General features: G+C 49.7%; 9 protein-coding genes across 9 annotated transcripts; 4 read left to right on the forward strand and 5 right to left on the reverse strand.

Annotated features, from left to right (window-relative positions):
- Positions 1–1,336: 1,336 nt before the first annotated feature.
- K441DRAFT_73502 (spermine/spermidine synthase family protein) lies at positions 1,337–3,661 on the reverse strand. The gene is made up of 3 exons (XM_067654290.1): positions 2,569–3,661; positions 2,111–2,414; positions 1,337–2,035 (listed from the first exon to the last, which is right to left on the reverse strand). The coding sequence occupies exons 1-3, from the start codon at positions 3,573–3,575 to the stop codon at positions 1,598–1,600; spliced, it is 1,749 nt and encodes a 582-aa protein (XP_067505250.1). The 5' UTR covers positions 3,576–3,661; the 3' UTR covers positions 1,337–1,597.
- Positions 3,662–4,183: 522 nt separating this feature from the next.
- On the forward strand, positions 4,184–4,768 carry K441DRAFT_686565 (uncharacterized protein; the record flags this gene model as incomplete). Its single annotated transcript, XM_067652005.1, has 1 exon — positions 4,184–4,768. The coding sequence occupies one exon, from the start codon at positions 4,184–4,186 to the stop codon at positions 4,766–4,768; it is 585 nt and encodes a 194-aa protein (XP_067505251.1).
- Positions 4,769–4,919: 151 nt separating this feature from the next.
- K441DRAFT_73537 (MFS general substrate transporter) lies at positions 4,920–6,806 on the reverse strand. The gene is made up of 3 exons (XM_067654296.1): positions 6,281–6,806; positions 5,394–6,205; positions 4,920–5,306 (listed from the first exon to the last, which is right to left on the reverse strand). The coding sequence occupies exons 1-3, from the start codon at positions 6,691–6,693 to the stop codon at positions 5,071–5,073; spliced, it is 1,461 nt and encodes a 486-aa protein (XP_067505252.1). The 5' UTR covers positions 6,694–6,806; the 3' UTR covers positions 4,920–5,070.
- Positions 6,807–7,645: 839 nt separating this feature from the next.
- K441DRAFT_695689 (uncharacterized protein) lies at positions 7,646–13,948 on the reverse strand. Its single transcript, XM_067652831.1, has 4 exons — positions 9,885–13,948; positions 9,142–9,834; positions 8,825–9,088; positions 7,646–8,771 (listed from the first exon to the last, which is right to left on the reverse strand). Exons 1-4 carry the CDS (start codon positions 13,479–13,481, stop codon positions 8,145–8,147), a joined length of 5,181 nt encoding a protein of 1,726 aa, XP_067505253.1. The 5' UTR covers positions 13,482–13,948; the 3' UTR covers positions 7,646–8,144.
- Positions 13,949–14,595: 647 nt separating this feature from the next.
- K441DRAFT_658479 (FAD/NAD(P)-binding domain-containing protein) lies at positions 14,596–17,156 on the forward strand. Its single transcript, XM_067648358.1, has 3 exons — positions 14,596–15,082; positions 15,141–15,682; positions 15,736–17,156. Exons 1-3 carry the CDS (start codon positions 14,802–14,804, stop codon positions 16,749–16,751), a joined length of 1,839 nt encoding a protein of 612 aa, XP_067505254.1. The 5' UTR covers positions 14,596–14,801; the 3' UTR covers positions 16,752–17,156.
- K441DRAFT_73698 (uncharacterized protein) lies at positions 16,947–17,665 on the reverse strand. Its single transcript, XM_067654320.1, has one exon. The coding sequence runs from the start codon at positions 17,512–17,514 to the stop codon at positions 17,143–17,145; it is 372 nt and encodes a 123-aa protein (XP_067505255.1). The 5' UTR covers positions 17,515–17,665; the 3' UTR covers positions 16,947–17,142.
- Positions 17,654–19,973, forward strand: K441DRAFT_73645 (histidine permease). The gene is made up of 5 exons (XM_067654312.1): positions 17,654–18,040; positions 18,092–18,251; positions 18,341–18,659; positions 18,708–18,773; positions 18,832–19,973. Exons 1-5 carry the CDS (start codon positions 17,793–17,795, stop codon positions 19,755–19,757), a joined length of 1,719 nt encoding a protein of 572 aa, XP_067505256.1. The 5' UTR covers positions 17,654–17,792; the 3' UTR covers positions 19,758–19,973.
- A 3,639-nt stretch (positions 19,974–23,612) lies between these two features.
- K441DRAFT_555045 (uncharacterized protein) lies at positions 23,613–24,725 on the reverse strand (the record flags this gene model as incomplete). The annotated part of the gene is made up of 4 exons (XM_067643257.1): positions 23,613–23,703; positions 23,763–24,010; positions 24,070–24,311; positions 24,374–24,725. 4 exons carry the CDS (start codon positions 24,723–24,725, stop codon positions 23,613–23,615), a joined length of 933 nt encoding a protein of 310 aa, XP_067505257.1.
- Positions 24,726–25,347: 622 nt separating this feature from the next.
- On the forward strand, positions 25,348–26,978 carry K441DRAFT_676645 (uncharacterized protein; the record flags this gene model as incomplete). Its single annotated transcript, XM_067650977.1, has 2 exons — positions 25,348–26,542; positions 26,605–26,978. 2 exons carry the CDS (start codon positions 25,348–25,350, stop codon positions 26,976–26,978), a joined length of 1,569 nt encoding a protein of 522 aa, XP_067505258.1.
- Positions 26,979–27,534: the final 556 nt, after the last annotated feature.

A 27,534-nucleotide genomic window follows, 5' to 3' on the forward strand; every position in this document is an offset into this window, starting at 1 on the left:
TTGGAAATCTTGTGTCTGCATTGGCGACATCTCGTCCCGGCCTATTTCGCATCACGTCATGGGCTGTCTTTCGCTGCACGGGAAGTTCGCACCCCTGCCACGCGGGTCCAACGGCGGGTTCTAGAATCTCGCCATCGTTTGCAGCTTCCCCAGCCTTTGTTAGGGCTGCTAAGTATGCCGACTATGCGAGTTGCCGTTGTCCGGGCCCACATAAATTTTTTTTCTTCGGCTTCCCCGGGGCTGTCTGGGCGCCTCAGCCGCATCGCGCATTTCGCGCTGCCATTTTCGCGGCCTGGGCAGTGACATGCTCTTTTCATTTCAATTGCAAGGGCAGGGAGGAGCGTATCGTCATTTATCGCATCCATGACAGCACGTAACATGACCGATCCTCGGATCGTTTTCTAACCCGTACAGGTGCCGCTCTAACCTCACAAGAGTACAGGTTGTGAAAATCTTACCTTTCAATTCATCAATTCCCGCGAGGTTAAAAAAAAGGCATGACGAATATCTACTCGTCCCTCTCGCTTGCGTATATCCCGCAGCCCTCCTCCGTCCCTGCGCCGCCGCGTTCCTCCCACGCATCGCGTTCCGCCTCCGCGGTCCCTGGACGCCACTCAGGACGCAACCTATCCCACCGATGTGGATCATATGAGCGGGCCTGACGCGGGTGAAGGTGCGGAAAAGACGCGCGGTTTGTTGTGGATGAGCAGGGCGCTGACGTGTGTTTTGAGCTTTTTTATTCTAGGTCGTTATTTAATGGTCACATTAATGGGGCTGAGGCTGCCCCCCGCTTGTTGTCTTTCTTTTACAGCTGCTTTTGCTAAGGATAGTTGCTTTCAGGTTTAGAATTGTTTAGTGAGATGAACATCTCTTGGCTTACAAAACTGTGAGATGATGGTGGTTGAGAAGTCTTCCTCCACGGGGCAATGCAAAAAGAAATGAGATCTACCCGTCCCGTTCCCCTAAACATTCTTTTCGTCCCCCTCGCCCTCGCTGACCCAACCTCTTGCGCAATGATGTTGATACGCAGCTCTCTGACACAAGTCCTGAAGACATCATTTCCGTACGTCATCATCACTCATCCGCATTGACGGAGCCGCGGACGCAAGACCAGATATCACTAATCTTTTAACATGAAGATACCTTCCGCGCAGATATACCCAGCATCGCCTGGACAAGCGTGTCAATTGAACGAGAAACGGCTAGTCAGGGATATCTAAACAAATAGGAAGCCGCCCTTTCCCCGCTCCTTTCTTGCTCTGGGAACCACTTTCACTCGGGCCACTAGCAGACAATGAAGCCATTGCCGAGCAAAGGACATCGTCACAGCAAGCAGTCTAGACATGGAAATGAGATATGATATGGATTCGCGAGCTTTAGCAGTGAATATATGATAAACAGGCGCCGAAGAAGGCGACTCTTTCCCGTTAGCCAACCACCACGCAACGAAACCTCATCTCAACATCCCAAAAAGCGACAAAACCAATCCCCCGCCGCAAAAGCCAGCAACCAACCCCCAAACGTATCCGCACCCATTTTACCCCAGCCCGACCACGCGAACCCACAGCACTACCACCACCCTAGGCTCGCCGTCGGCTCACCACAGCTCCCACACCCTCGCCGGCAACACCGTCCGCATAATCCCCCAATGGCTCACTGCGGCCCTCTCCTGAAACCTCTCCAGCTCCCCCGTCGCGCCCCTCCTCAACACATCCCCGCTAGCGCCCTGCGCGCCGCCGCCGCCGCGGCGCCAGTCAAACGCGATCTCGAGCCCAGCCTTCGGCAGCAGATGGTTGCGGCGAGCAAAGCTGCCCCTGAAGTCGTCCTCGGTGGGCTCGCGGAAGCCGATGGCAGATCCGCCTGCCCCGCCGCCGTCGCGCTTCACACAGAACACGACCATGTTGGTGAAGTCGGGCGCCCCGGGCTGCTCGGGGGCCGGCGGGTTATCGCGGAAGAGGCGGCAGGCGGGGAAGATGGCGTGGATGGTGTTGAGGACGAGGCGGGTGGAGGGGAGGGAGAGGTCGCCCGCGTAGTTCTGTTCGGGGTTGCGGTTAGTCGTTGCTTTGCTTTGATGGTGAAGGGAGGGGGTGGGGGGGGGGGGGTTTCGTACGATGGCCACGACGCCGTTGGCTGTTAGTAGGCTTTTTAGACCTTGGAAAAATTCTAGGGTGAATAGCGTGACGGGCTCTGCGCCGCCAGTGAAGACGTCGTGGATGATGTAGTCGTAGCTGCCCGGGTGCGAGCGCGCTTTTTCGTCGACGTAGAAGACGGCATCGTCGATGGCGGCGATGTGGTTTGAGGAGAGGTTGAAGTATTTGGTTGCAAAGTAGTGTACGACGGGGTCTAGTTCGACGATTGTGGTGTTGATGCCGTGGGCGATGAGGGCGTTGGGAGCGGTTCCAATGCCGAGGCCGCTGGGGATATGTCAGATGTCTTTTCTGAGTGCTAGGTCTAAAGTGAAGAAATTCCAAGGATTATACAGGCAATCAAATGGCCGGAGAGTACATAGAAAGTAAAGAATAATGGCCCTAGGAGAGGGGAGAAAAACAAGTGAAATTGAAGACATACATCACCAAAGCGCTCTTCTCTGACTCAGGCTTCGTATCCTGGCCCTCAAGCTCTACAAGTCTCACCGCCTCTAGCATCGCAAAAACCGAAAAGATTGGTTCGGGGAGCGTCTGGCCTTGAGCTGCCCTTTCAGGAGTCACAAGCCATTCTCCGCCCAGCAAGCTATGATCACATCGGAGGATCCTGAACTGCGTCTCCTTGCTTTCTAACACGGACAAATAACCCGTCAAAGACTCCTTTCGTTCTAGAAGCGTGAAGTTATGTGTCTGTAGTGTGTCGTTCAATAGCGCCACTGCTTTGTCAGAGACATAGTGTGGGTTGGCTAGCATGGTGTGTAGCATTGCGGGAACGGCAAGGAATATCAAGCAGGAGGGGGATAAGGCTGCGAGGGCGGAGGCGACGCTCATTTGGAGACCCACACGAGCGAAGGTGGGATGGGTGCCCATATATTGCGGCAAGACAGCTGCAGCAATTTTGGATATGAAAGACACGGTGACATATGATCCCAAGGCAGGGGCCATGTCCGCAACCGTCGGGCTGTAGCGGCTAAGATCCAGGCACTCTAGTAGTCGGCCGGCAGAGTAGACAGAGAGGAGCAGGAGGGGAAAGTATGTGGCCGCTTCGGTAACCACGGGGCCATATTCAGGCCCGGTTTGAGAGCTGTATGTGAAGAGAAGAAACTGGATTGTAGGTATCCAGTATGCCAGAACGGCAATGTATTCTCTAACATTGTCAGGTAGGTAGCGTTTCAAAGTGCCTTTGCCCATGAACGCTAGCAAAGCTGTAACAGTTATTGCCCTCTGGTGGTAGACAGATGCTGGTATTGAACCATAAACTGGAGACAGGCTGAGTTGGGAAACTGGTGATGATATTCCCGCTAGGACTAGTAGTGCAGCAGCACGACCGATATTTTTCAGTAAGGTAGCCACTGGGACAGTGCGAGCATTTCTTTCGGCCTCTCTCGCGGCCTTTGGCTTCCGTGGTGTCGGTTTCGGCCTTGAAGACATGGTGATTGTATAGGTTCTACGGTCAATGTGGTACGTGTCAGGGGTTCTCAGCAGAGCTTAATAAAAGCCTCTTCAGTAACAACGAATGTCGTCCTTATAATAATAAAAATAATAAAATAAAAAATTGAGAGAGACGCGGAAGAAGAGAAAAAAATATAAGTCGAGTATGAATATCAAAAGATCCTTTCAAAGGGATATTTCCTTTTCTTAAACCTTTTGCGTTTCGCCGCCGTGGCCCAGGTGAGCCAACAAGTTAATGAATCGCGGTTCTTCGCCCCGTAAAGGCGTATTCTAGTGTTGAAGAGGTTGTAAGGTGAAGAAAAAGGGCGCATTAAGAAGAGAGAAAGATTAGCTCATGGATGACCTCCTATACTGAATGTTTTGAAGCGTTGAAACACTATGGAGACCCTGGTGTTGGGGCTCGCGGAAGCCACTGGCGTATTTTTGGATTAGTGGCAGTGGCGCCGAACTCTTGGCACGTGGCGTCACTTCGTACTCCTATCTAGACCTCACCATTCTCATCCGCAACGCTGCGCACAAATTTACAACTCATTATGCCGTACTTCCCAGTTCGAGTCTACATGGAGCAACCGCAGTCCTCAGAAGCCATGGAGCTATGCGATGACTCTCCTAACTCTCATCAGCAGGAAGAAAGCGAGCGAACCAAGCGCATTCGGGTTAAGAATAGACGCAAACGATATCTCGATACTCACCCTGACTATTTTAACCCCTCCCTTGAACTGGCAGATCCTCTCCTCTATGACCGCCTTATCCGACGCTTTCAATCACCATCAGAACGCGAAGCGGAAGGCCGAGCGAAAGGGTATTCCGGTATTCTTGAAGCTGATATTATGCGCTCCGAAGCCAAATTGGAAGCTCTCGCCCACCCTGACCCGAACTCTACACTCACGTACCGGCGCGGGCCAAATGGCGAGATTATAGCGGAGGAGAAAGACGAGGTGCCGCTGAGTAAAGAGCAGGGAATGGAGTGGTGGCGGCATGAGATGGGAATGAGGTTTCTGCGGGGCGACGACACAGACTTTGATTACAAAGAAGTAGATGAGAATGAAGACTTGGACGATCTTGAAGAACAGGAACGACAGGAAGCATATTTCGAAGACGAAGAACCGACATGGGCTTTCGACGACGGCGAGAGGGAGCTTACCGGAGAGACGGGAATACAGGACTTTTGAAGCCGGATGAAAACTAAGATTTTCTACTTCACATGGGAAAGTACTTAGGAAAGCAGATGCCATATTCTACGACTTGATCTTGGATTCCACGGGCACACGAACTTAGCACAAGTATCTGGATGGTCTACTATCTCTACAGGACTTCAGTGCCGTAGTTGAGGATTGGCTGTTGTCTTCTAAGCCGAATAATGCTCGACTTTCGATGGGTACCAAAACAGGATCCCACTCATACAAAATTGCTACGCGACATATTGCAGCCGATATCTTAAAACTATCGCTCTACAGACTCCTGATGGTACAGTCTATAAAATATACCTGAAAGTCAAGGCACGGTCACCTAATGCGCTCATCTCCTCGGGCGTATATCCATTATGTGCACCCTCAGCCATCTGTCGGTCTCTCTTTGCATTGATACGACGGTAGTTAACAACTAGAATAATAAGAGCAATGATACCGGCACATATAAAAGCGAGCTCGAGGACATGGCCGAGAACGTAGTGTGGCGCATCTTTCGAGCGGTAGAAATTAGAGGCCATCGCTAGAGAGGACACGTCAGTAAATCACTCCAGAAGTTGCGAGAAAGCAGGTGCAAAAGTTTGAATTAAATAGACCAAAGTGTACTTACCGCCAGCGAGATTTCCCATCGCGATCTGGATAGCCTGTCCCGTAGCACGCTTCGTGCTTCCTGCAAGATTATTGCTGAGCCATGTGATATTGCCCGGGAACGCGGGATGCAGCGCGCAAGCTGCGATGAAGACACCTGCATAGATGACGCCCGGCTTGTGCGAAGAGATGCACATGATGAAGCCGACGGCCATGATGCATAAACAGGCCAGAATGAAAGGCGACCTCTTGCCTTTCCGATCACTAAGATACGCCACGCCATTGGCAAGGACGGCAGCTGTAATGTAGATGGGGACAGTCAAGAGCTGTGCTGTAGAGCTGGTGTACCCAAGTGCTTTAATGATCGTGGGTAGAGAGAGACCGATACCGTAAAGCGGGCAAACGATACCCCAATACACCCAGATGTTCACCCAGACCTGCCAATCCAAGAACGCGGATTTCACATACTTCCACTTGAACTGGTCATCCTGTGCGACCTGGGGCCCGGTATGGCCCTCAACCTGTCCCTGATACTTTAGTCGATACACGACGAATGCGCGTTCTTCGGACGTTAAAAAGCTTGCGGTTTCCGGGAAGTCGAATAGAATGAAGTAGGCTGATATAGCCACAAGCACGGTTAAAATGCCCTCGAGAATGAAGATCCAACGCCAGCCTGCAAGGCCGCCAACACCGTCCATGTGTGCAATTCCGTAGGCAAGGAGACCAGAGAAGGCGCCCGCAATGCTGGCGGCGCTGAAGAAGAGCGCCTGTCGCAATTGAGCTTCGTGGCGGCAGTACCACATTGTGATGTAGTAGGCAATGCCAGGGAAAAGACTGCATGCGCATTAGAAACACGAATCTCAGCCGCTAAGGAACTTGCTGGTATTAGGATGGAAACGCTCTATTCACCCCGCTTCCGCCACTCCAAGGAATATCCGTGCAGTCAACAGTCCATGATAGTTCTGCACAATGCCCATAAGAGTCGTGACTGTCCCCCACGCCACCATAATTGTTGGCAGCCAGATACTCGGCCGTAGTCTCTTCAGCAGCAAATTACTCGGGACTTCAAACGCGGCATAGGTGAAGAAAAACACCGTCAGACACCAATTGTACTGCGGGCCGGTCATATGCAGATCCTCAGTCAACCCCTGAATTTTCGCGTTGCCAATGTTGGCTCTGTCAAGGAAAGACAGTAGGTATAGCAATGCGAGCATAGGGATGAGACGCAAGTCCATCTTCTGCAGGATCTTCTTCTCATCCAGGTGCTTGAAGGAGGCCAACGTGACGCCATCCGTGGTGGCTACGGCGTCGATCTGAGCCATTTCTTCAGCTTTGGTCAGCTTCGAGTGGCTGTGGATGTGTTCATGGCGAACCGGTGATGGTTTGTTGAGAGAGCCGGTGAGGGAGTCGGAGTCCTGCTTTAGCACTTCTGCCTTTTCGATCTTGACTAGCTGGTCCGCTCCTCGAGGAGTGGAGTGTCAGGGACTTACCCAGGGAGGGAAGAAAAGGAAAAATTGGATAGAAATATAAAGTCTATGGTTAGTGAAACTAGAATATAGCGATAAACAGATCGTCCAACCTCGAGTCAGAACCCGCACCTGGGGGCCGAGACCCAACCCGTTTAAACCCGCAAACCCGGCCAAGAAACCAAAGTCTTGGTAACACAACAGTGATATTCATCGCTATTGATAGCATCCTCGGTCCAGCAGGCAGCTCACCCTGGCTCGCCATGGTGTTGGTGGCACGACGCGGGGAACAAGCCCTGGCGTTGAGGCCGGCGTCGCTGGCGCTGCATGGCTTGCTCGGCTCACGTCAGGGATCTTCAGCCCGCGCACACAACGCCTGCCAGAGCTCGCTGCGCTGCGCTTTGGCGTGCTAGATTGGGCAGCGCCGCCGATCGTCCTGCTCGGCTTGCCAGTGCTGAGGCTGCAACACCAGGCCCTCGAGTGGGTTCGCTGCTCCGCAACACTTGACCTGTTTGCGCGCGGAGGCAGGCTGGCGCGTTTGATAAGACGACCCAGTCGTTGCGTCAGGCCAGCTCAGCCTTGCCGATATGAGCAAGTGATGTCTGTGCTGCTCTGCTTGCCTTTGGGCTGGCTTGTCTGTGGGGATATCCTTCTAGGGTTGCAGAGGTGGGACTGTGGATGGTGCAGGGATTGAATCGGCTGCTGCACTGACAGGAGGCCTGGAGCGAGAGCGGGCTACTCGTTTCGTCTCGCTTCCGACGGATGCGATGGTGTTCGAGAACCGAGGGAAGTTTGGGGTTGGGTAGTGGGGGAGTTTGATGCGTATACGAAAGTTATAAGAAACTGCTGGCGGCTTCTAGACGAGGGTTATATGCAGAGCTTATGCTGTCCAGAACCGACTAAAATAGGTGGCTAAGCGGTGAGACTCCCCAGGAGTATCCAACTATACAGCATATATAATCGGTAGACGAAGGGCGTCAGTCGAATACCCCAATTATAGCATCCCCAAAAGAACCAAACGCCGCACCGTCATGACAGAAAGCCGGAAATGGTTCATAACCAGGGAAGAGAGGGTCATGCTAATGCCGTAGTAGAGAATCGTTGGACCCCCTCCCCCATACGTCCAAAAGTGCATCAACATGAAGCGATGAGAAATAAAAACAACCTAAAGTTACGAGAGAGAAGCGTAGGTATCGTCAAACCAATAGGAGATGTCCCATCCAAAAACAGATCATCCTTTCACACTCCTGCTTCCCATGCTCGTTCGTAACCAACCAGCCCAGATCACATTTGAATTAATTAAGCCATCACTCCTTCTGGCCTTCATTAAGCAATAACTCCACAACAATCTGGCAACGCTCTTGTTCCGGGTGCTGTAAGCTAAGTTTCACGGTCCTCTGTCCAGAGCTTCCCCCGCTAAGACCGTCATCAAGACATTTGACGTCTCTGCCCGCGATGACCTGCCTTAGTCGCCCGTTCTGCGCATTTCGAATCTCCACAAAGTCCGGATCAAAGAGCAGGACGTACGGGCCGTACAAAGCCGCGCTCTTTGCCTTGCCCACAAACTCCATTATCACACTACGACTTATATCACCATGCTTGTTGACGTACACAGCGCATTCCTCGTAGCATAGCAAGAACTCCTGGTCTGAAAGGCGGAACATGCCTAGAGGATCCTGTCCCACAAGTCTGCTGGCGATAGTAGCGACATGGGGTTGTTTGAGATCAGGGACAGACCAGGGTTGTTTCTTGTCTAGAGTTAAGACTTCGAAGCCTTTGGAAGTGGACACGGCAAGGGAACTGTGAAAGAGATTGATGCCATAGCACTCGGTCGGGATATAGAACTCATCGTAATCGCGGAAAAACTCAGTACGCCCTTGTTTCCATAACCGAGATTTCTTCTCAGTTGATTTCTGGTAGACAGGCTCGAGGACCTAAACAATCATGCATTAGTTTTGTTCATAAAGGAGAGTAGAGAAAAGCATACCTTAAATGTTGATGATAATCCTTCACGCTTCTTGTAAAACACAAGGGTCCGATCTTTCATTTTGCCTGTAGCGAAGAAGCCAACATCTCGGGCCCCAGACAGCTTCTGCGGAGCTTTCCTCGCTGAATCGTTTGTTGGTGCGGCACCTCCAACAGGACAAACAGCGTCAAGATGATACGCTATTAGGGATTTGTCTGATATTAATAACATTAAGCTGAACTCTTCTAGGACGGCAACTTGAGTGACTTTAGGTATTTGAATGGCCTTGAGCTTAATTAGTTACGCAAGTTAAAAAATATGTTCCTCATAGGACCTACCTTCGACCAACCACGTGGGTTGTTCATTTCCGAAATGTAGACACCGATATCCGTGCCAATTGCAACCATTTGCTTCCCGTAAGGTTGATGGAATGCAGTTGCGCAATTAACCTTTGCCCTGCATATTGGTACAGGACGACCAGAGTTTGAGAAGATCTTCTCCACATCTTCAATCGCTCGATCAAGTGGCGTTCCCTTGATAGTAATACTTTTCTGCGAAGGCATCGCGCTTTCATAAGCAAACGCTGCATCTGCCATAACACGCAAGCGGAACGGCTCGGCATTCTGGGCAAAGAGAGCTGCGGCGTGTTTTGTTTTCGCTATGATAAGCTTATCGCACCAGTCTGCGCGGTTTTGAGCAGTCGGGGCAAACAGTGTATAGACCTCTTTGCCTAAGTGCTTTATCCGGAAAGGATACATGATCTTTTCATCTTTCGGTGCGTCTAGGACAGTTGTGTTGACCATAGTTTTGCCAGACGAGACTGTACCAAGAGATCCAAGTGACGAAGAAGTGTTTGTATGGGTGAGAGATCCGGGGACAGGGCTCTGGCTCGATGTGGTTCGTCCAAGCCGGGAATCCTGAGGCCCGCCCTTCCCAGTCACTGTTGTAACAGATGCAATACCTTTTACAGCGGACTTGACGACTGGGTCATCATCTTCACTCTCAAGTACGAGAAGATCCATTGGAATCGGCTACGTGAAAGTTAGTATTTCAGCTTGAAAAGTGGGTAGTATAAACTTACCAGTCTGGAAACATCGTATTTCTCGGATTTTGTACCGCCATCGGCATCCCTTTGGGTAACAGTTTTAGCTAAAACAAGGTAGTGATCGAAAAGCAATGCATGAGTCTCTAGCCAGGTGAACCGATTGCCTCCCATTCTTTGCAAATCACCCTTGAAAATCAGCTCTCGTCCGAGGTGGTCAAGATTGAGTTCAACCCGTTGCATTCCCGGCCGAAGAATTAGCTTAGCTTGTAGATCCGTTAAGTCTACTTTGCGGGTCATCTCAGCCACTCGATTATCACACTCCAAAGTGACCTGTTTGATCTCCTCCATGGCTATTTGCAAATTCTTCTTCTCCTCATTATCCTGCGTGGTTCGCTTAAGCACGGTACCAAGAAGTAAACCATAATGCTGCAGCCTCGTGATAGGTGCTTTGAGATAAGTGTCCCAGCTCAGTTTGTTGGACATCTTGTTGGACCGGGATTCGTCTAAAAATGAACGGAATAGCATATTTTTATCTGCTTCTTGCCGGACCAAGAAAGTTGCGTAAGGGAATGCTGCGGCGTATTCAATGTATGCCTGTTTCGCTTTTCGAATCCATTCTCGGAATATGTCACTAAATCCCACCACCCAAGGGCCCTGCTCATGNTGTCTGTACTTCATCTGTGGAAGGAGATGATCTTCGTTCGCCTTTTTCACAAGATCAACTTTCCCAAAGACATCTCGTATGAAAGCCTTCAGCTTCTTTGGTGGTATAACCGCTGGTTGAGCAGCAAGAAGCCTATCCCGATAGAGCAAACGAAGGACATCCAGGTTCTCCATAAACTTGTCTTCTCCTTGAACGATTTCATGAAGAATGTTCTGGCGCTCAACCTCTTTCTTATTGACTCCTCCGATATCTTCTTTCTTAACTTTGTAAAAGGTGGCCCAATCATCTGACTGCGGCGCCGCTGGCTGTGACTGGAGATCGATTTTCTTCAGTGTCCTCTGGCAGTGATGAGCGTAACATCTACCTGATGTATTGTAGTTGTGTAATTGCGGTGCGTAGCAGCCCGACCCAGTCAACTGATAAATTACACCAGTCATTGTTTCAGAGCTGAATTTAAGCCATTCCTCTTCATGGACAAGAGTGCCCGCCTTATACATTTCTGCCACAACACGACTACTGAGAGTTTCAGCGTCCGCTACATTCATCGTGGGAACTTTGTGTGTAAAAAGTGCCACTAAGCCCTCGTTGATGGCGTGCTCCTTGAGATCGGCTTCCCCCTCAGCCATGCTCTTGAGCCATGCGATAATCGAACTTAGCGCCCAGGGCTCAACACATTTCTTGAAATCACTAGGTGTAAGTTTGGCCGGGTTGAATCGCTTGCCCGCGGGAAGCGCTGGGAGATCCAGAGTCACAGCATCAGAGCTCGCAGGCGTTTGTGTGTTTCCATCACTATCAATTCCATAAAGCGTTGTCCTGGCAGCTTGTTGTTGACGAGCTCTATGCTGTTCGGCGTCGGTCTTAGACCTAGGCAAAGGAATTGCCTGTGGCGTGTTGCTATGATTGAGCAATGATGCGGACCGCGGTACAAATGAGCCACTAGGAGTTTGCATGGATTCCGGTGCTGAGGGGTACGACATTCGAGACGACTGTTGGTGTCTCCAATCCGAGTTGTAGGTGCTGGTGGTGTGATACCGGCGTTGTTCACTAGCGGGAGGCGGAGGTAGAGGGCGACGCACAGACATTCCTGGATGATAAAACATGTCCGGTGGCTCCCCAGCAGCAGCGGTTTGCGTGTCGGTCAGAGTAATCTCGTCACCCTCATCGTAGCTCAGCCGCCGCCTAATAGCACTAGGTTCCGAAAGCCCTCCAGTGCCAAACGTATCTACCCTTGCATTTGCTGAAAATGGGGGGAAAGGATGTATGGGATCGGTTGGATAATCGTACGCGTCGGCATCACTGGCAGCTTCAGATCTTCGCTGTGAACCAGAAGACGAGACTGGTTGGCTGTGATTTTCTAAGCTGCTGGACCCAGCTGCCAATTGATTGGGTCCTCCACCATAAGAGAAGTGAGGTTCGTAGCTTCCACCATACAAGCCCATATCGACGGGGACATAGTCACTGTCGCTAGCACTGATCTGTTGTTCATTATTGACCTCCAGGGTGCTGTATTGTTGAACAGGTTGCTGGGACGTGTAGCTACTGAATAGCCCGCTGCCTCCGCTGCGTCTCCGAGCTTCGTCAGCTTCTTCCTGTGCTTCCGCCATTTGCATAGCAGCTAAACCTGCTGCTGCTTCGATATCACTCTCATCACTGGTATTATAGTTTTCCTGGGCCAGATAAGGCGATAAATGACCATTTATGGTACCACCATTCCGATGCTCAAAGCCATGCTGGTCTAATGGAGCATGGTAAGATAACTGAGATTCGTTCCCATTAACAGGAGGCTGGTTGATTTGGATGCTTGGGCTATGAGAGGCCGCGCCCGGGTTATTTCCTGCAACATTAATAGTGTTTTCAATTTGGTCAAAAAGCTCGTCCTGATTAACATAGTTGTTCCCATTCGGGTGGCTGAAATAGTCATCGCTGTCTGACTCCTGTGGTGGCGGCGGGGGAAGAGGACGACGGCCAACAGTATCTGTTCGCTGTGGTGATCGATGTGGAGGCGCTGGAGGCGTTGGAGGAAGCTGGTTTGACGATTGATGACTAGACGAGGATGGATATCTCTCAATGCGGTTTTGCGAATTATGACGAGAGCTGTGATCAGTATCATAAGATGGCGGGGGGGGCCGGGTACTTTGCCTAGATAAATCAGAATCTGGAGTATGGCTGTAACGAGAATATGATTGAGCAGCCGATGGATATCTTGCGGGAATGTTTCCCCAGTCATCGGCAGGAGATGACGCGCTTCCGGGAGGCACTGGCAGTGGCGGAGGCGCAGGAGGCATATAAGCTGACCGACCAGGTGGAAGAGAGGCAGAAACTACGCTTGGAGGGTAAGCAGATTGATGGGACTGCTGCCGATGGTCCTGCACTGAATATGTCCGCCCAAATTGAGATTGCTGCGCTAACTGAGGTGAAGAGTAAGGCGGTTGTGGGGGCGTAGGATGGGATGTGGAGGATGGCGTAGTGGGAGAAAAGCCATAGGGATGGCTCACGGTATTCTGCCTGGCGATGTTGCTCTCGGCGTAAAGCGCCGGGTTGTACGGCTGATGCGATGCGGACGTGTATGTTCTATTCAGCGCCGCATACGTTTGCGAACTAGGCTGAGAGACTGGAGGAGTAAACTGCTGAGGATTATATGGCGGTGTTTGTACGGGCTGCGATTGAGCCTGATACTGATATCCGTACCCGGGAGAGTTAGGAACTGGAGGACTTGTTGGTGAAACTGTATCGCCTATGAAGAGCTCGTCATTTTGTCGCAGAGCAGCGCTGTTGCGCCTTGCGGGCGCTGCTATAACCGGATATCCATAGTTGTTCGCGCCACCATTTGCTCCCATGGTCGCATCGTCTGCATTATCGAAGCTCGGCGTCCTCCGATCGTAAGGGTTCTGATACTGGCCCGAGGGTTGCTGCGACTGTGCAGTGTTACTGCTGTAGTAACGACGTTGCCCATTTTGATAGTATTCCATGGTCGTTGTTCATGCGGATTATTGCTTAGCGTTCGAGTTCCGAACAGCGTGCGGGCCGGGTCATTCACGAGGCTGCGCAAACTAGTGTTGAAATATGCAGCACTCGGTGCGCAAGACCTCTTCCCGCTTTTTGCGATATCCACATCTGCCTTGTCCTAGGCCTCGTCGACTTTCGGAAGAAAACGAGACGAAAGACGTATTCGATGTTGCCTCAGGGTAGGTGGTTGGCGCTGCCGGAGCTGCCAACGCTTGGGCGGGTTATGGTTCGCGACGTTGCGAGTCGTCGCAGTCGTGGATGGTTGAACAGCAGTCGGCGCGGGACACGCCAAACAGAGGTAGTGGCGGATCGAAGGAGGTGGTGGATGAATGAGTACTTGGTGTCGCTGGTCTACGTCAGAGCGAAGCGATCATCGACAGGTGTCTTATGGGAAGCACGAAAATGTAGGTCAGGTCGGCCAACGCCAGCGAATCTGCGGCTGGGTTCTGTTGCGTTGCTCCGCTGAGTGTCTGTGAGTCGCTGAACAGCCGGTCACGGGGTTTGCCAAGCACGCTGAGGACTGTGTTTCATCAGAGGTGATCAAGCGGGACTTCAGACTCTTTCCCATATCAACACGCCCGACCGTGTGTCAAGACGGCTTCTACGACTCCATCCGAGTCCCCATAGCTGCCTGAAGGTAATCTGACGTGCAGCCCACGTGCCATCAGTTTCTGCCTCCTCTTACAAGCGCTGCCTTTCAAGGAGCACTCAACTTCAGCCCTACGTCTATTGGACCCCTGAGAAGACTTGCATTCCCGAACTTTCCTCCTCTCGCGCGCCGGCTAAAGTTAGATGCGGGCTTTCTTCGGCGTGCAGCTTAAATCCGCACATTTGCATACCTCCATGTCCAGGCAAGAACATGTCCACAGCGAGTTTACACATGAGCCATAAGCATATCGACTCTGCAATCGCTGCGTGACATCTATAATGGACAGTGCAAATATTAATTATTAGCATTGGCTGCTGGGGGGCAAATCGTGAGCTTGTCATCACTTTGCCCCTACCCCGCACCTGTTACCGGGAACGGCAAACAGCTGCCGCAGGAAAGCCAATTCTTTATGAAGTCGTATCTACTATATTTATTATCTCCGAGGTTATCAAACATTTCTGTTGCTGACATATTAACCTCGAGTCCGTTCTGACATCAGTCGAGCTTACCTTATGTACCCACTGTTTTCAAGCACTGGGAGCTTCATCTGACCATCTCACCTGTGCTTCAGCTCAATGGTTAATTTCTGACGCCCCACTCCTACGCGCTCTGCTTTTGCCCTAACCCGTGCAAAATGGTTGCGAATGCAAACCTGAAAAATCTTCATGAAAGCGCTGACAACAGGGTCGATGCCAACATTAATATTAGGGATCAACCTGCTCCAGAAACAGATCGGTATGGCTACAGGATCCGAGAACAGCCAATGGGCGTCAAGCGGAGAGTTAAGGTGATTTTGATGGGGGCCGGCGCCTCGTCTTTAAACTTCTTCAAAAAGGCCGAAGAGCAGATGGAAAATGTGGATATAGTATGCTACGAGAAGAATCAGGATATTGGTGGCACTTGGCTCGAGAATAGGTAGTAAAGCGCACAAGAATACCATCTTTTTACTTACTAACAAACATACTTTCAACAGATATCCAGGCTGTGCCTGCGATGTTCCTTCTGTCAACTACCAGTTTTCATGGAAGATCAAGCTCTGGACTCACTATTATTCCTACGCTCCTGAAATCTGGCAGTATCTGAAGACAATCGAAGAAGAGAACAAATTCATCTCCAAATACATCAAGCTACGCCATCAAATCGAACGAGTAGAATGGGACAATAATGTAGGCGTATGGCGGATGCAAATACGAAACCTTGAGACGAATGAAGTGATTGAAGATGCTGCTGAGTTTTTTATCAACGCTGGTGGGGTATTGAACAATTGGAAGTGGCCGAACATACCTGGTCTGCATAGCTTTAAAGGTAAGTTAATGCACTCCGCTAACTATGAGGAGGGGTATGATTTGTCTAGGAAAAAGGTGGCTGTAATCGGAGCTGGAAGTAGTGGGGTGCAAATAGTGGCGGCCATTCAGAAGAGAGTTGAAATGCTGTATCATTGGATACGTTCTCCCATATGGATAACGGCGGGATTTGCTCAGATATGGGCTGGGAAGGATGGGGCAAACTTTGCGTGTATGCCGAATCTGCTGGTATGTGATGCTTTTGTGCTTACAGTGTCTACACAGATAGCAAAGAGCAACTTGAATACCTTGAGAAGCATCCCAAGAAGTACCTCGAATATCAAAAACAGATCGAGAACGAGCTGAATCAACGATTCAAATTCATAATCAAAGGCAGCGAAGAAGCAGCCCAGGCTCGAGAGTTGTCCCTCAAGGAAATGAGCCGAAAACTCAACAATAACCATCGCCTCATTGAAAAGGTAATCCCGAAGAATTTTAACCCGGGCTGCCGTCGTCCTACTCCAGCTCCAGGTTATCTCGAGGCTCTGATCGCGCCCAACGCCGTTATTTTCACCGACCCTATCTCCTCAATAACCCCTACAGGCTTCATTGACCATGATGGTAAATCTCACGAGGTTGATGTGATCATTTGCGCTACAGGGTTTGATACATCCTGGCTTCCACGCTTCCCTTTCATCGCCAACGGTCAGGACATCCGTGATCTTTGGAGCGATGCAAATGGCCTAACGTCCTACCTCAGCATTAGCATCCCTACTTTCCCTAATTACTTCTCCTATTGCGGACCGTACGGCCCTCTCGGACACGGCAGCTTCATGCCACTTATAGAGCAGTGGACCAAGTACATGTTCAGCGTCATTAGAAAAGCGCAGGTTGAGAACATCAAATCATTCCGTCCTCGGATGGACGTTTCCCTGCAGTTCCGCCAGCACGCGGACCTGTTCCTCCAACGCACCGCCTGGACCTCCCCGTGTCGGAGTTGGTTCAAGCAAGGCAAGGCAGACGGTCAGGCTGCGATCTGGCCTGGCAGCCGCCTCCATTTCTTGGAGATGATGGGAGCACCTCGATACGAGGATTTTGAGATTGAATACTGGGATGCGAATCGGTTTGCATTCATGGGTAACGGGTTTGAGATGAGAGAGTTTGACGGAAGAGATATCACGAACTACTTGGGGTCTTTGGATGAGGAAGGGAGGGATTTGCAGCCCGAGTATGACAAGGATCTAATCAACAAGTTGGCGGGTTGGACACTAGACGAGGCTTCGATTGTCCAAGGTAGATAAGGCGATACTAAGCTCTCGTATATCAGCCGTGGAACGAGTCCAAACGGCTCGTACACTCATGAGCGTGTATGAAGCAGGAATTGCCGCTATACCAATTTCTAGTTCGGGCAAGCCGTGCACAGTCACGAGGGAATTCTCACGCCCAGGCATGACATACGAATTTTCTCCAGCCTTACTGTTTGACCTTTTTCTGTAACCCTATAAGGAAGCGCATTACTGCCTGATGATCGGGTTGACGCGGAGGCTCGTATGGCTTGGTGCAACGGCCCGCCAAGTGGGGCAAGATCGATGGCTTGCAGGCTCAAGGCGAATCGCTCAGCCACCCGGTGTAGACTCGACATTGGAAAAAATTTTCAGATATCTCGTCTCTCTCCAGCTGCACATGAAGAATTCATAACAAAGGGCTGTCAAATGGTGATAGCCCGGCCATCACCCTACTCACTAGCATCTGTGCTGACCCGACAGGCCCCACCTTTCCGTCCGGACATTTGACCAGGACGGTCTTGGGGTTTCTTGGCCCGCGCTGTCCAAGCCAAATGACAAGAATGTATCGGTGCTCGGCAGCGCCTTGTGCAAGGATAATGGATGCAGTTTTCCTCTTTGCCGAGGTCTTACGAGATCGTGTTGAAGCTGATACGCCCTTCGCCTGAACAGGGATGCTTCGGAGAAAGATCAGAACCCTCGCGGTGAATAAGGCGAGCCATCGGACCTCCAAGCGGAGGTTAAAAGACTGCGGATGCCCCGACGAAGTCCCTGCAGCCATGTGGGTATGAGCCGTCGAGCCTTGTGCTACCTCTCCGCGTTCCTTTATCGCCTTGCGGTCAATAAGCCTACTCGTTAGATCGTTAATTTTCACAGAGTCTTGTGTATTTCCCTGAATTATCGGTATCTCCGAGCTTCAAGCTCAAAGCAGATCTGCCTTTAGAAGTTTGATGGATTTTGTCTTCCCCACATATCCCCACCTTCTTCACTCTGCTCATTACCATCTTAACCTTCCGTGCGCATCACTCATCTTCTTATCCGATATATAGCTTTGTAAAAATGGCGATCTGGAACAGGAAAAGCTATGGCTCTTCGGAAGGCAACCCGCAAATACAAAATGAAGAATATGGCAAGGCGGATTATTCTTCTGCGGATCAACCGACTGGAGACTACCATTCGACGCCCGAGGCTGCCAGCACCAGGTTACACCGCGGTCTCAAAGCCCGTCACATTACTATGATTGCGATTGGTGGTGCAATCGGTACTGGATTGATCATTGGAACTGGGGCGGCGCTCGCGCGAGCTGGGTACGTAAATTCTATCTTGTAAGGTGTTCATACGGCACTAATGCCTTCCAGACCAGCCTCAATTTTAATATCATACGCTCTCGTCGGCTTCATAGTCTACCTTGTGATGTGTGGCCTAGGCGAAATGGCAGCTTGGTTGCCTCTGGGCAGTGGTTTCGCGGGCTATGCTGCTAGATTTGTTGACCCCGCTCTAGGTTTTGCCCTTGGATATGTGAGTTCCTCAGGATTTCACCGTTCGATGAGGAATCGCAAGAAGCAAAATGAGTCAGCGGAATGGTCCCGCTAACCTAACCGTGATAGACGTACTGGTTCAAGTATATCATCGTTACACCAAACCAGCTTACGGCGGCCGCTCTGGTCATTCAGTACTGGTGCCCTCCTGACCGCATAAACCCAGGTGTATTCATTGCCGTATTCTTAGTGGTTATTATTGCCATCAATTACTTTGGTGTCCGATATTTTGGCGAATTCGAGTTCTGGCTCAGCAGCATTAAAGTCATTGTTATTTGTGCTGTGATTCTCCTTTCGCTGATCTTGGCACTTGGAGGAGGTCCAAATCATGATAGGACAGGATTTCGATATTACCATAATCCTGGGGCTTTCAAGCCTTACATAGAGAGTATGTTGTTCGGCGGATATGCTATTTCTTCTACTAAAACTATTGTAGCTGGATCCGCGGGGAAATTCCTTGGGTTCTGGAGCTCAATGATCACCGCTGTGTTCGCCTACCTTGGTAAGTTAATTAGGTAGTAAACAGCCCCCGATTGTAATCCTTAGTAATATCAAATTAGGAACGGAACTCGTTGGTGTCACCGTCGGAGAGGCACAAAATCCGCGCAAGACCATTCCTCGCGCTATCAAGCTCACATTCTGGCGAATAATGATCTTCTATGTGCTCAGCGTATTCCTTTTAGGCATGATCGTGCCGTACAACTCTCCAGAACTTGCCTTTGCCAACAAGCAGGGTAGCAAGGCCTCCGCCTCACCCTTTGTTGTTGCCATCTCTCTTGCAGGCATCAAGGCTCTCCCAGGTATTCTCAACGGCTGCATTCTGTTGTTCGTTTTCAGCGCTGCGAATTCCGATCTCTACATTGCATCCCGTACTATCTACGGCTTGGCTTCTCAAGGGAAAGCACCCCGCATTCTTGCCCATACTGACGCACGTGGGGTTCCGATCTTTTCGCTTGGCCTCTCTGCCCTTTTCTGCCTGCTCGCCTTCATGAACGTTAGCAGTAGCTCCAAGGTTGTCTTTGGGTACTTTGTCAACCTCGTAACCATCTTTGGTCTTCTCACTTGGATTTCAATTCTAGTGACCCACATTTTCTTCGTGAAGGCCCGCAAGGCCCAAGGGATTTCGGACGATGCGATGCCATACACTGCGCCCTTAGGAATCTATGGCTCCTATGTGGCCCTCTTCTTTTGCTGTCTGATCGCGGTGACAAAGAACTTCAACGTCTTCACGAAAGGAGACTACGGAAACTTTGACTACAAGAACTTCATCACGGGTTATCTCGGCATTCCACTTTATTTGGCCATGATTTTGGGTTATAAGTATTGGCATAACACAAAGCGAATTAGGCCGGAGATGGCAGATATGTACGGCGGAAAGGCCGAGATCGACCGCGAGGAGGAGGAATTCTTGGCGCAACAAGCAATGATGCAAAAGAATAAGAAGGCTGGATGGTTTTATCGCACATTCGTCGGATGGCTATTCTAAGCACCTGCATTTTCCACATTTGGTTACTTAGTACCTGTACTGTTGGGCGTCGTAGCCCTGCAGCTATCTTGCGCTAGGTTCTTTTCTCAAACATGCACAACAGGTCTTGGACTTTAGCTTTCTTTGCCATCTTATTGGTGACATCCACGTGTTCGTGCATATATTGGCTGTTATTTGCCCGGAGACTAAATTATCGCCGTTTAGTGTGATATCCCACCACAGACTTTCTTGACCCAAGGACGCCCTCTTTCCGCCTACATGCTGTTGACTTGTTATCGATAAACAATACGATACGGATCAGCTTATTTCGTGGCTGAGCCCGGCGCTTGGCACGCGCAAGCCCCATATTGGAGCTCCGAGTTTCCTCACCGAAAAAAAAACATCACCACGATAGCCCAAAACATCTTCTCGATTCCAGTAGTAGGACAAGAATGTTCCTTGTCTGTCACACCGTTTACATGATCACACGAACACAGCCCTCATTTACGCTGAGAGCCCTCCCGGCCGGGCGTACTCTTGTCACGTTGACACGATATGTACACCGGCTAGCAGCTCACGCGTATCTGTCCCTCAAAAAATGCTCCGGCTTCGGAAGGACAATCACTATGAGAGGAATCATGGAAAGATTTCCCAAGAACGGCATCCCGGAGTGATAGCTCCATAAGGCTGGTGAGTCAGCCTAGCCCGCAAGGCAGCACTATTTGCCTTACGCTTTGGCAGAAGCATTGTTCTACCGATGACGTTTACGGCTATTAAATTAAGCATCATATTTGAATTAGGCGTTGGGCGTAGAAGCTGCACCCGTAGCTGAGCTTTTCTATCGTGCCTTTCTTCTTGAGGTTTCCGGAGAGAGCAAGCGTCATTAGTTGGGAAAGCCTAAGATTCAAGAGCGTAAGAGCTAGCTTATGAAAGAGTCATGACGCCCGAGTTTTTCCTGAGTCGCGCGTTTGAGAAACGCCTTTTTCTCAATATCATTCCTCTATTCAAAACGAACACTATGCTAAAACTATCGAGGATAAAGGTTATTTTTGACCGCCAGCCATTTGATCCCGCTCTATTCTTGTTTCGGTCATAGTTTTATGTTTATAGTACTAAGCGCGGAGCTTTAGAGTGAGGCTCTCAATTTAAGCTATACAGATCACCTGCCCCATGGTCAACGGCTGCGTTACATTTAAGGCGATCCAGCTTGGTATGCCCTCTCTATTACACCGCTCAATTAAACTACAATCCTATTCGTCTGCCCCAAGACCTTCCCCTAGATGCGGGCTGTGTATCTTGCGGCGACCGCCGAAGATATCGTGAGGCAGCTAGCCCGTTAACCTTTTACCCCTTAACAGGGCAGCATGTCTACTGTCCCACCCAATTTCAGTAACATCTTCACGTCTTACAAGGCATTCGCGAAGTGCGCCTCGAAGGCATTCTTTTTTCGCCCAAGTGCAAGATGGGGCTTGTGAAAGTAGACCTTCCTCCCTCTTTAGTCACCATTCGTGCAACCTAGCAGGCCTTAAATACTTCTATATAACATCGTAAGTACATTCTCTCTCGGACCAGCCGCTCAACACTTCTTCAGCTTCTTCTACTTTCACTTAAAACCTTCACCGAAAATTTATCGAAACTGCCAAATTGGACGCCTTCCACTTCCGCTTTTGACTCCGCCTCATTCTCTCTTATATTCTGGAGCGTCACCGCAACTTTTACTTCAACGAGTCGTGAAGGGGAGTCTTAATATTCAAGCCACGTCCGTTATCCCGTGTTCTAGAATCTCAGCTGCTTCGTTGGAATCCTGCGCCAATTCTTTTCTCCCCCGTTCCCTCACCGCCATACCGTTAAAATCTCAATATCGACAGTCCAGCTCTCGCTACGCGTGCTCCTCAAACCCTTCGTTAGCTGCGACAAGTCAGTCTTTCACAAGTCCTAAACCGGCTACCCTTGTCTCTGCATACAACTTTACGAGTTCCATCGATTCATCTACCCTTACGGGTCCCCTCGTTGGTTGCCTTTCTCATTCACACGACAGCTATCAAATAGACCTCCCATTCACTATGGCAGAAGCTGCACCAGTTGTGCCCGTGGACATGTGGATTTGCTGCGAATGCAATGGAGGAAACCTCGTAGCAAACGCAGATCAATGTTGTCCGGTGTGTGGCCATCGAAGATGCAGTACATGCATAGGTCCCGGCCAGCCGTATAGCGATACCCCAGCCATGGGCTTTCCAACCGATTCTCTGCCACCTGCCGGTGGTGCTTTTGCTAGTTCGTCTCCCAGCTCCTCCTTTGGTCGCCTCCCGGCATCCTCTCCCCACGAACACCACGTTAGCGGCCTCAACAATGCGAGCATTATTACTAATATGGGAGATGATGTATGGATTTGCTGTGAATGCGGGGGAACAAACCTATACGAACTTTGTCCGGAACGCTGCCCTACATGTTCGCACTTCAGATGCTCTCGTTGTACGTAAGGACACTGATGTCTCTCTCCACTCGTGTCTTTACAGCCACAAATGATTTTCAGGACTGATTCTATCCTTTCTGTTTCTTTTCTGTTAACTTTTTTTTTGGGCGGTTTTGACACTCTTTCCTCTTCATTCTTGTCACCTTTTTAGATTGTTTATGCTTTGATGTTGATGTTTTATTACCCCTTGATTGCTTGCTTCTGTTCTGTTTGCCTCATACTTTGCTGTTTTCTGTTCTTTTCCGGCACGACAATCTGATGACCTCCCAAGCCTATCTTTCAATTCCTGTATCCCCTTTACTTCTATTCTTGTTTGCACCTTTGACTTCTATTCTTGATTATCCTTTCTTGCGCTTGCTTTAGATTATTTTTGGTCTTTCACCTTATGATATCCTTATAGATTTTAGACTGGCGCTAGGTAGGGGCTCGTTGCTATTTTGAATTTAGTCACTCGTTTGTAAGTTGCTTGAGCTAAGACGTGACGTTGAACTGTGACACGTGAGACGCGGCCTGAGGCGGCATTGATACGAGCCGAGGATACGGCGGATCTGATAGGGTTCTTATTTAACGGATATACAGTCAAGTGCCTGAAATTTCGTCGGAAAATGTCTCAAGCGTGCTCATATTGTTGGCAACGGCATTAACTATAACAGTTCAGCCCGCCAAATACCACACCAGTGATTATGCGATACCAATTAAGTATGAATTCATCAGCTTTTAGAATATCACACATCGTAGCAAAGCACCTTAGACTCCAGAATTTGCTCCATAGCGGACTTTATAGACTAGGCGTATCCTTAAAATATACTATTCGTTCCCCTCCCCAAATGATCCCATCATGAATCTCCAGTTTTGTCGTACACAGAACACGACTGAGGCCAAAATTTGCCTACCGCATGATGTGATTGGGCGAAGGCTGAAGTTCTCCAGGGCTTCTCCTTGGTATGTTCGAGGAATCCCCTGTTAACCTAATTGCTTAAATCAACTGTCTACTTAGACCATCACTATTCTGCCCCTGAATGTTATTCTAGTTGATGAGCCCCGCAAGTTAGCTTGAGGAGATTATGCAAGTGCGTTTCGAGGCGCCCTCTTCTTCAAATCTCCATAAGCTTGCGATAGGCTTTCGAAATGGCTTTGCTGTGAGGCTTTTGGGCCGTGTCCTGGAGTTCCATAGCCGTTATGAGAATCCTCTAAGGCCGCAAATAGGTACGCCCCAGTCGGCGGGCTGATGTATGCAATCGCCCAAACCCCTTTATGGTCAAGGCGGCAGGTGGGCAGTATGACACCACTCTGACCAAAACGCAACGCGAAGTCACTTGTATCTTAATTCCGCACATCTTCGAGGTCGGTTTTAACCTTCTTTTCCTTTCAGGTCGAACCATTCAGTAGGTGCTCCTCAACATTCACACATTACTTCCATTGCTTCCCTGACTGCCGGTCGCACCAGTTCCTGCAAGATTTCCGCTCACAAACACGACTAACACTGCTGCGTATCTGCTCACGAAAATCTGTCAGCTATCAAAATATATGGAGATCTGGGTTCGGACACTAACGCTGCTGTCCCTGCAAATACCTCTGATCTCCGGGCATTCGTGAGTAGTATCACGCTCAATGCGAAGGCCGCTGTGAATGCTGCTATCATCCCGAGACGAGCTTTCGGGCGCTGCTCGACGTACAGGCCGGCGATTGCACCCACAAGTAATACGGCTGCGATGATTGTGCTGATGATCGCAACCGTCCAGACTACGTGGCGCTCCTGATAATGGCCGGTTCGATCTCGATGATCTCCAGGGTGGCGGCTCTGGAAGGTAGGTGAGTATTTAACCCCACCAGAAGTATGAAGGTGGACTCTGCACTTACAGTGACTGGCCAGTGGTCTTGAAGGAACCGAGAGAGGAAATCGTCATCTGCGGGTGTCTTCAATGCTGCCAGGTCTTGTTCTTTGTCCAAAATATACTTTGCTTGGCCTCCGAGCACAGGATCGGGTTTTGGACCACCATTTTTCCGCTTTCCTCCATCGAACCAGATTCGAAACGTCTCGACAACTCGACTACTTGGGCGGTTGAGCTTTGCAACCTGACTTTGAAGGACTAAAGCCTTATCTAGTCGGGTGAGCAAAATATGCTAGAAGTTTATTTAAAAGATCATGGACTTTCTAACTTACGATATTCTTTAATCTTAGCCCGAATCTCAAAAATAAGATTCATACGGTCCCGCTCTTCTACCCGATTCTCAGCATTCTTGGAGAATATCTCCCACCTCCTAGCCGAGTCCTTCAACTCTATGTCAGCGCTCTTCGCTGTCTCAGCATCGAGTCGCTCCAAACGCCTTTCCAATTCTAGGAGCTCGCTTTGCAAATAAAGCAAGTTGCGTGCACTTAGCTGGTCGAATCTGCGGTAGATGAAGGTCTCGTTGTCCGGGTCCCGAGCTATCCAGGCAGCCACAGCCCTGTAGCCATCACGGTCTACCACAGGCAAAGCGCCGAGCTCTATGTCGGCGGAAGAAGGTTGCTGCATTTCGCGATGTTTCGAGACATTTTTCCTTTGCGCTGGAGGGATTCTTGCTTTTCTCAGCCAGACTGTCTGGTGTGTTGGTGATAGCGCAAGGCAGACTTGAGACTTGGCGGCTGCGTTGGCAGCTTCACAGCCCGCTTCTCCCGAGCACAACTTCAGCTTTGGACCTCAACATTCCCAGACTTTCATTTCTGTCCCCAGAGACTCTGTCCCGCCAACTGCCAACTCTTTTCTAGCCTGCTCGCCTTTCTACTTTAGGACTCCTGATACTGAACTCTGCTCAATAACGCCACGAACTGGGTAGTTTTCGAGAGCGCCCGACAGCCGGCCCCAATTTAGCCTTGAAAAGCCTGGTTAGGCACAAATTGCTTTTCCACGCTAGAAAACATTGAGTGTTCGTAAGTACCGTCACACCAAGATTAAAGAATACGAATTTTATTTCTTTGATGGTCGGGGCGTAGAGTATCAAGATATTATGTCTTTCCTGATACCGGTCGGGCATATCATAACAGAGCAGGCTCGCTTGGAAAAAATCATAGCAGAGCAGGATCGCTTGAAAGAATTAATAGCATGGTATAATCCCTTGCAAGAAATCATAGCAAAGCGGGCTCTCTTGAGAAAAATCATGGCAGAGCAGGCTTGCTTTGAAGAAACCAGAGCGGAGCGGGCTTTCTTGAAAAAAATTAGAGCAAACCAGTATCGCTTGCAAGAACTCATAACAGAGGGGGATCGCTTGAAAGAAGTCATAGCAGAGCAGGATCGTTTGAAAGAATTCATAGCAGAGCAGTATCACTTGCAAGAATCTACTCGAACTGTAATACGATACGAAAGCTTGGAGGAAGGTCTTAATTATGACCTTCTCGAAGATTTTCGGCATCGTTTGCAACTTGAGTCTCTACTATGGTCTGAAAAGGTTTTCGAAATTAAGAAAAGTGAGAATCTTAGGAGTGCAAGGGTTGTAACGGGTACGGTTGGAAAAATAAATCCTGCAAACAAGCGTCATTACGAAGTCCCCGGTAACCTCAACGGGGCACAAGTAATGGCATTCCCAGATACCGGAGCGGAAAAGAACGTTATTTCCCTAGATTTTGCTGTCCGGAATAAGCTTGACATTCGGCGCGATTCACAACTTAAATTTCAACTGCCGACTGGAAAAGTTTCTCGATCCGTCGGAACAGCGTATTTGCCCTGGCAGTTTGCTAATGAACCGAAAGTATTCAAGATTTTGTTCTCCGTACTCCCTGAGTGTACACATGACGTAATCATTGGTGGAAAATTCCTAAAATTCACTCAAACTCTGACCAAATTCGCACGTCGGATCAAAATGAAGTTATTACCATTTCCACCATGTCTAGGGGCCAAGCTTCTGGGATCCCAAAGACAAAGAGTTTGGGGCTCGCTTGATGGAGAACGTGCTGTAGCCGTCCCTGACACGGGTTCAGATGTAATGCTGGTCTCAACTGCATATGCCATGCAGCGTGGCTTCAAGATCTCCGATCAGAAGGACTATCGGTTAGAACTCGAGTTCGCCGATGGTTCACGGGCGTTTACTAGAGGTCTAGTGAAAGATGTAGATTGGTCCTTTGATGACTCTGATACTTCTTATCAGTGCGACTTCCATGTCCTCGACAACCTCCCGGTAGATGTTGTGCTGAGTAACGACTTTCTCTTCGATGTCAACGCCTTTTCGGAGTACGATTCGTCTTTCTTTGACGCGGATGATGTGAGTGCGCAAGGTTACGTCGAATTGAGCTTGGTTAGGCAAATTAGCTGGCTCGGTAATCGAATTCAAAAAATCTTCAGTCGGAAAACCCAAGAAGGTACGTGTAAGATTTCAGGGTGCTTGACTTTAGATATTTTACTGATGTACATGTTCTTGTAGTAACAGACTCGAACCAGGGGCAGTGGGAGGAGGAACGGAGAGAGCTTCAACGCCGAGACGCCATCGATGATGTGATTACTGCTATGCCTGAAGACAGCCTATTCAAGGTCCGGGATAAGAAAGAGGCCCGAAGAAAGGAAAAACAAAAGAGGGAGGCATGGCAACGGAGTCATGGACAGAGGCATGTTGCGTTCGTGCGGACGCAACCTTCTCACTCCTTATCCGAACATCAAGCAGTAGTAGCGCCACAATTAACTTCGCCTGGAGCTAATACCTCTGAATCTTTCGGCACGAGGTTGTTGTCGGCGCCTAGCTTGCAGTCAGCTTCTGTGGGCCAAAATTCTGATGATTCGCGGCATCCACGAGATGTGTAGGGTATAGCAAGGTTGCCACTATGACCTCTCCCTCAACATTCTCCGGAGTTTTGGTTTTTCTTTTGGTCTTTTACAAAGATGGCGTAGTTTTTGTGCTTCTCTGAGCGTTCTAAACTTATTCGATATGTTGCCTTGTCCAATAAACAGTCTATCTTATGTAACCTTCGAGAGCGGAGGCCTTTTGAGATTGGAAAGAATCAAGAATCGAGAACGAAAAGACGCAAAAGTGTAGGAGTCTAAGTGTTTTAATATATTGCGTCTTCTACTTGACCGTACGTGAGGACTTAGCATTTTGGAGCGTTCTCCTAGTTTTGTGAAGGAAACTGTAGAGGAAAGGAATGAAGTGATCAGGGAAGCTCACATCGGGAGTTGGAGAGACTCCAGATTGTAGCAGCGGAGACCCATCCCCACTGGAGAGGCATCCACCCCTGATAATCTGATAATATCCTAGTGGAGCCAACAAACGAGCTGGCTCGGCTTGAGGCTCAAGCGTTCACTCTAATGCGCACGACAGGACAAGGCTCCGTCATGCTACAGCAAGACGCCATGCAAATGC

The sequence above is a fragment of the Cenococcum geophilum genome (genome assembly GCF_001692895.1).
Source record: "Cenococcum geophilum 1.58 unplaced genomic scaffold K441scaffold_16, whole genome shotgun sequence".
In the NCBI taxonomy this organism is placed as follows: Eukaryota; Fungi; Ascomycota; class Dothideomycetes; order Gloniales; family Gloniaceae; genus Cenococcum; species Cenococcum geophilum.

Bases quoted from the DNA above. Each gene is read 5' to 3' on its own strand.
- K441DRAFT_73502 (XM_067654290.1), bottom strand. From the start codon at position 3,575: ATGTCTTCAAGGCCGAAACCGACACCACGGAAGCCAAAGGCCGCGAGA. The intron at 2,415-2,568 runs GTATGTCTTCAA...ACATATCCCCAG, and splicing joins GAGAAGAGCGCTTTGGTGAT to CGGCCTCGGCATTGGAACCG. The intron at 2,036-2,110 runs GTACGAAACCCC...AACCCCGAACAG, and splicing joins CCAACGGCGTCGTGGCCATC to AACTACGCGGGCGACCTCTC.
- K441DRAFT_73537 (XM_067654296.1), bottom strand. From the start codon at position 6,693: ATGGCTCAGATCGACGCCGTAGCCACCACGGATGGCGTCACGTTGGCC. The intron at 6,206-6,280 runs GTGAATAGAGCG...ATGCGCATGCAG, and splicing joins CTTGGAGTGGCGGAAGCGGG to TCTTTTCCCTGGCATTGCCT. The intron at 5,307-5,393 runs GTAAGTACACTT...TGTCCTCTCTAG, and splicing joins GATGGGAAATCTCGCTGGCG to CGATGGCCTCTAATTTCTAC.
- K441DRAFT_658479 (XM_067648358.1), top strand. From the start codon at position 14,802: ATGGTTGCGAATGCAAACCTGAAAAATCTTCATGAAAGCGCTGACAAC. The intron at 15,083-15,140 runs GTAGTAAAGCGC...TACTTTCAACAG, and splicing joins GGCACTTGGCTCGAGAATAG to ATATCCAGGCTGTGCCTGCG. The intron at 15,683-15,735 runs GTATGCCGAATC...GTGTCTACACAG, and splicing joins GGATGGGGCAAACTTTGCGT to ATAGCAAAGAGCAACTTGAA.
- K441DRAFT_73698 (XM_067654320.1), bottom strand. From the start codon at position 17,514: ATGGCTGCAGGGACTTCGTCGGGGCATCCGCAGTCTTTTAACCTCCGC.
- K441DRAFT_73645 (XM_067654312.1), top strand. From the start codon at position 17,793: ATGGCGATCTGGAACAGGAAAAGCTATGGCTCTTCGGAAGGCAACCCG. The intron at 18,041-18,091 runs GTACGTAAATTC...AATGCCTTCCAG, and splicing joins GCGGCGCTCGCGCGAGCTGG to ACCAGCCTCAATTTTAATAT. The intron at 18,660-18,707 runs GTATGTTGTTCG...AAACTATTGTAG, and splicing joins TTTCAAGCCTTACATAGAGA to CTGGATCCGCGGGGAAATTC.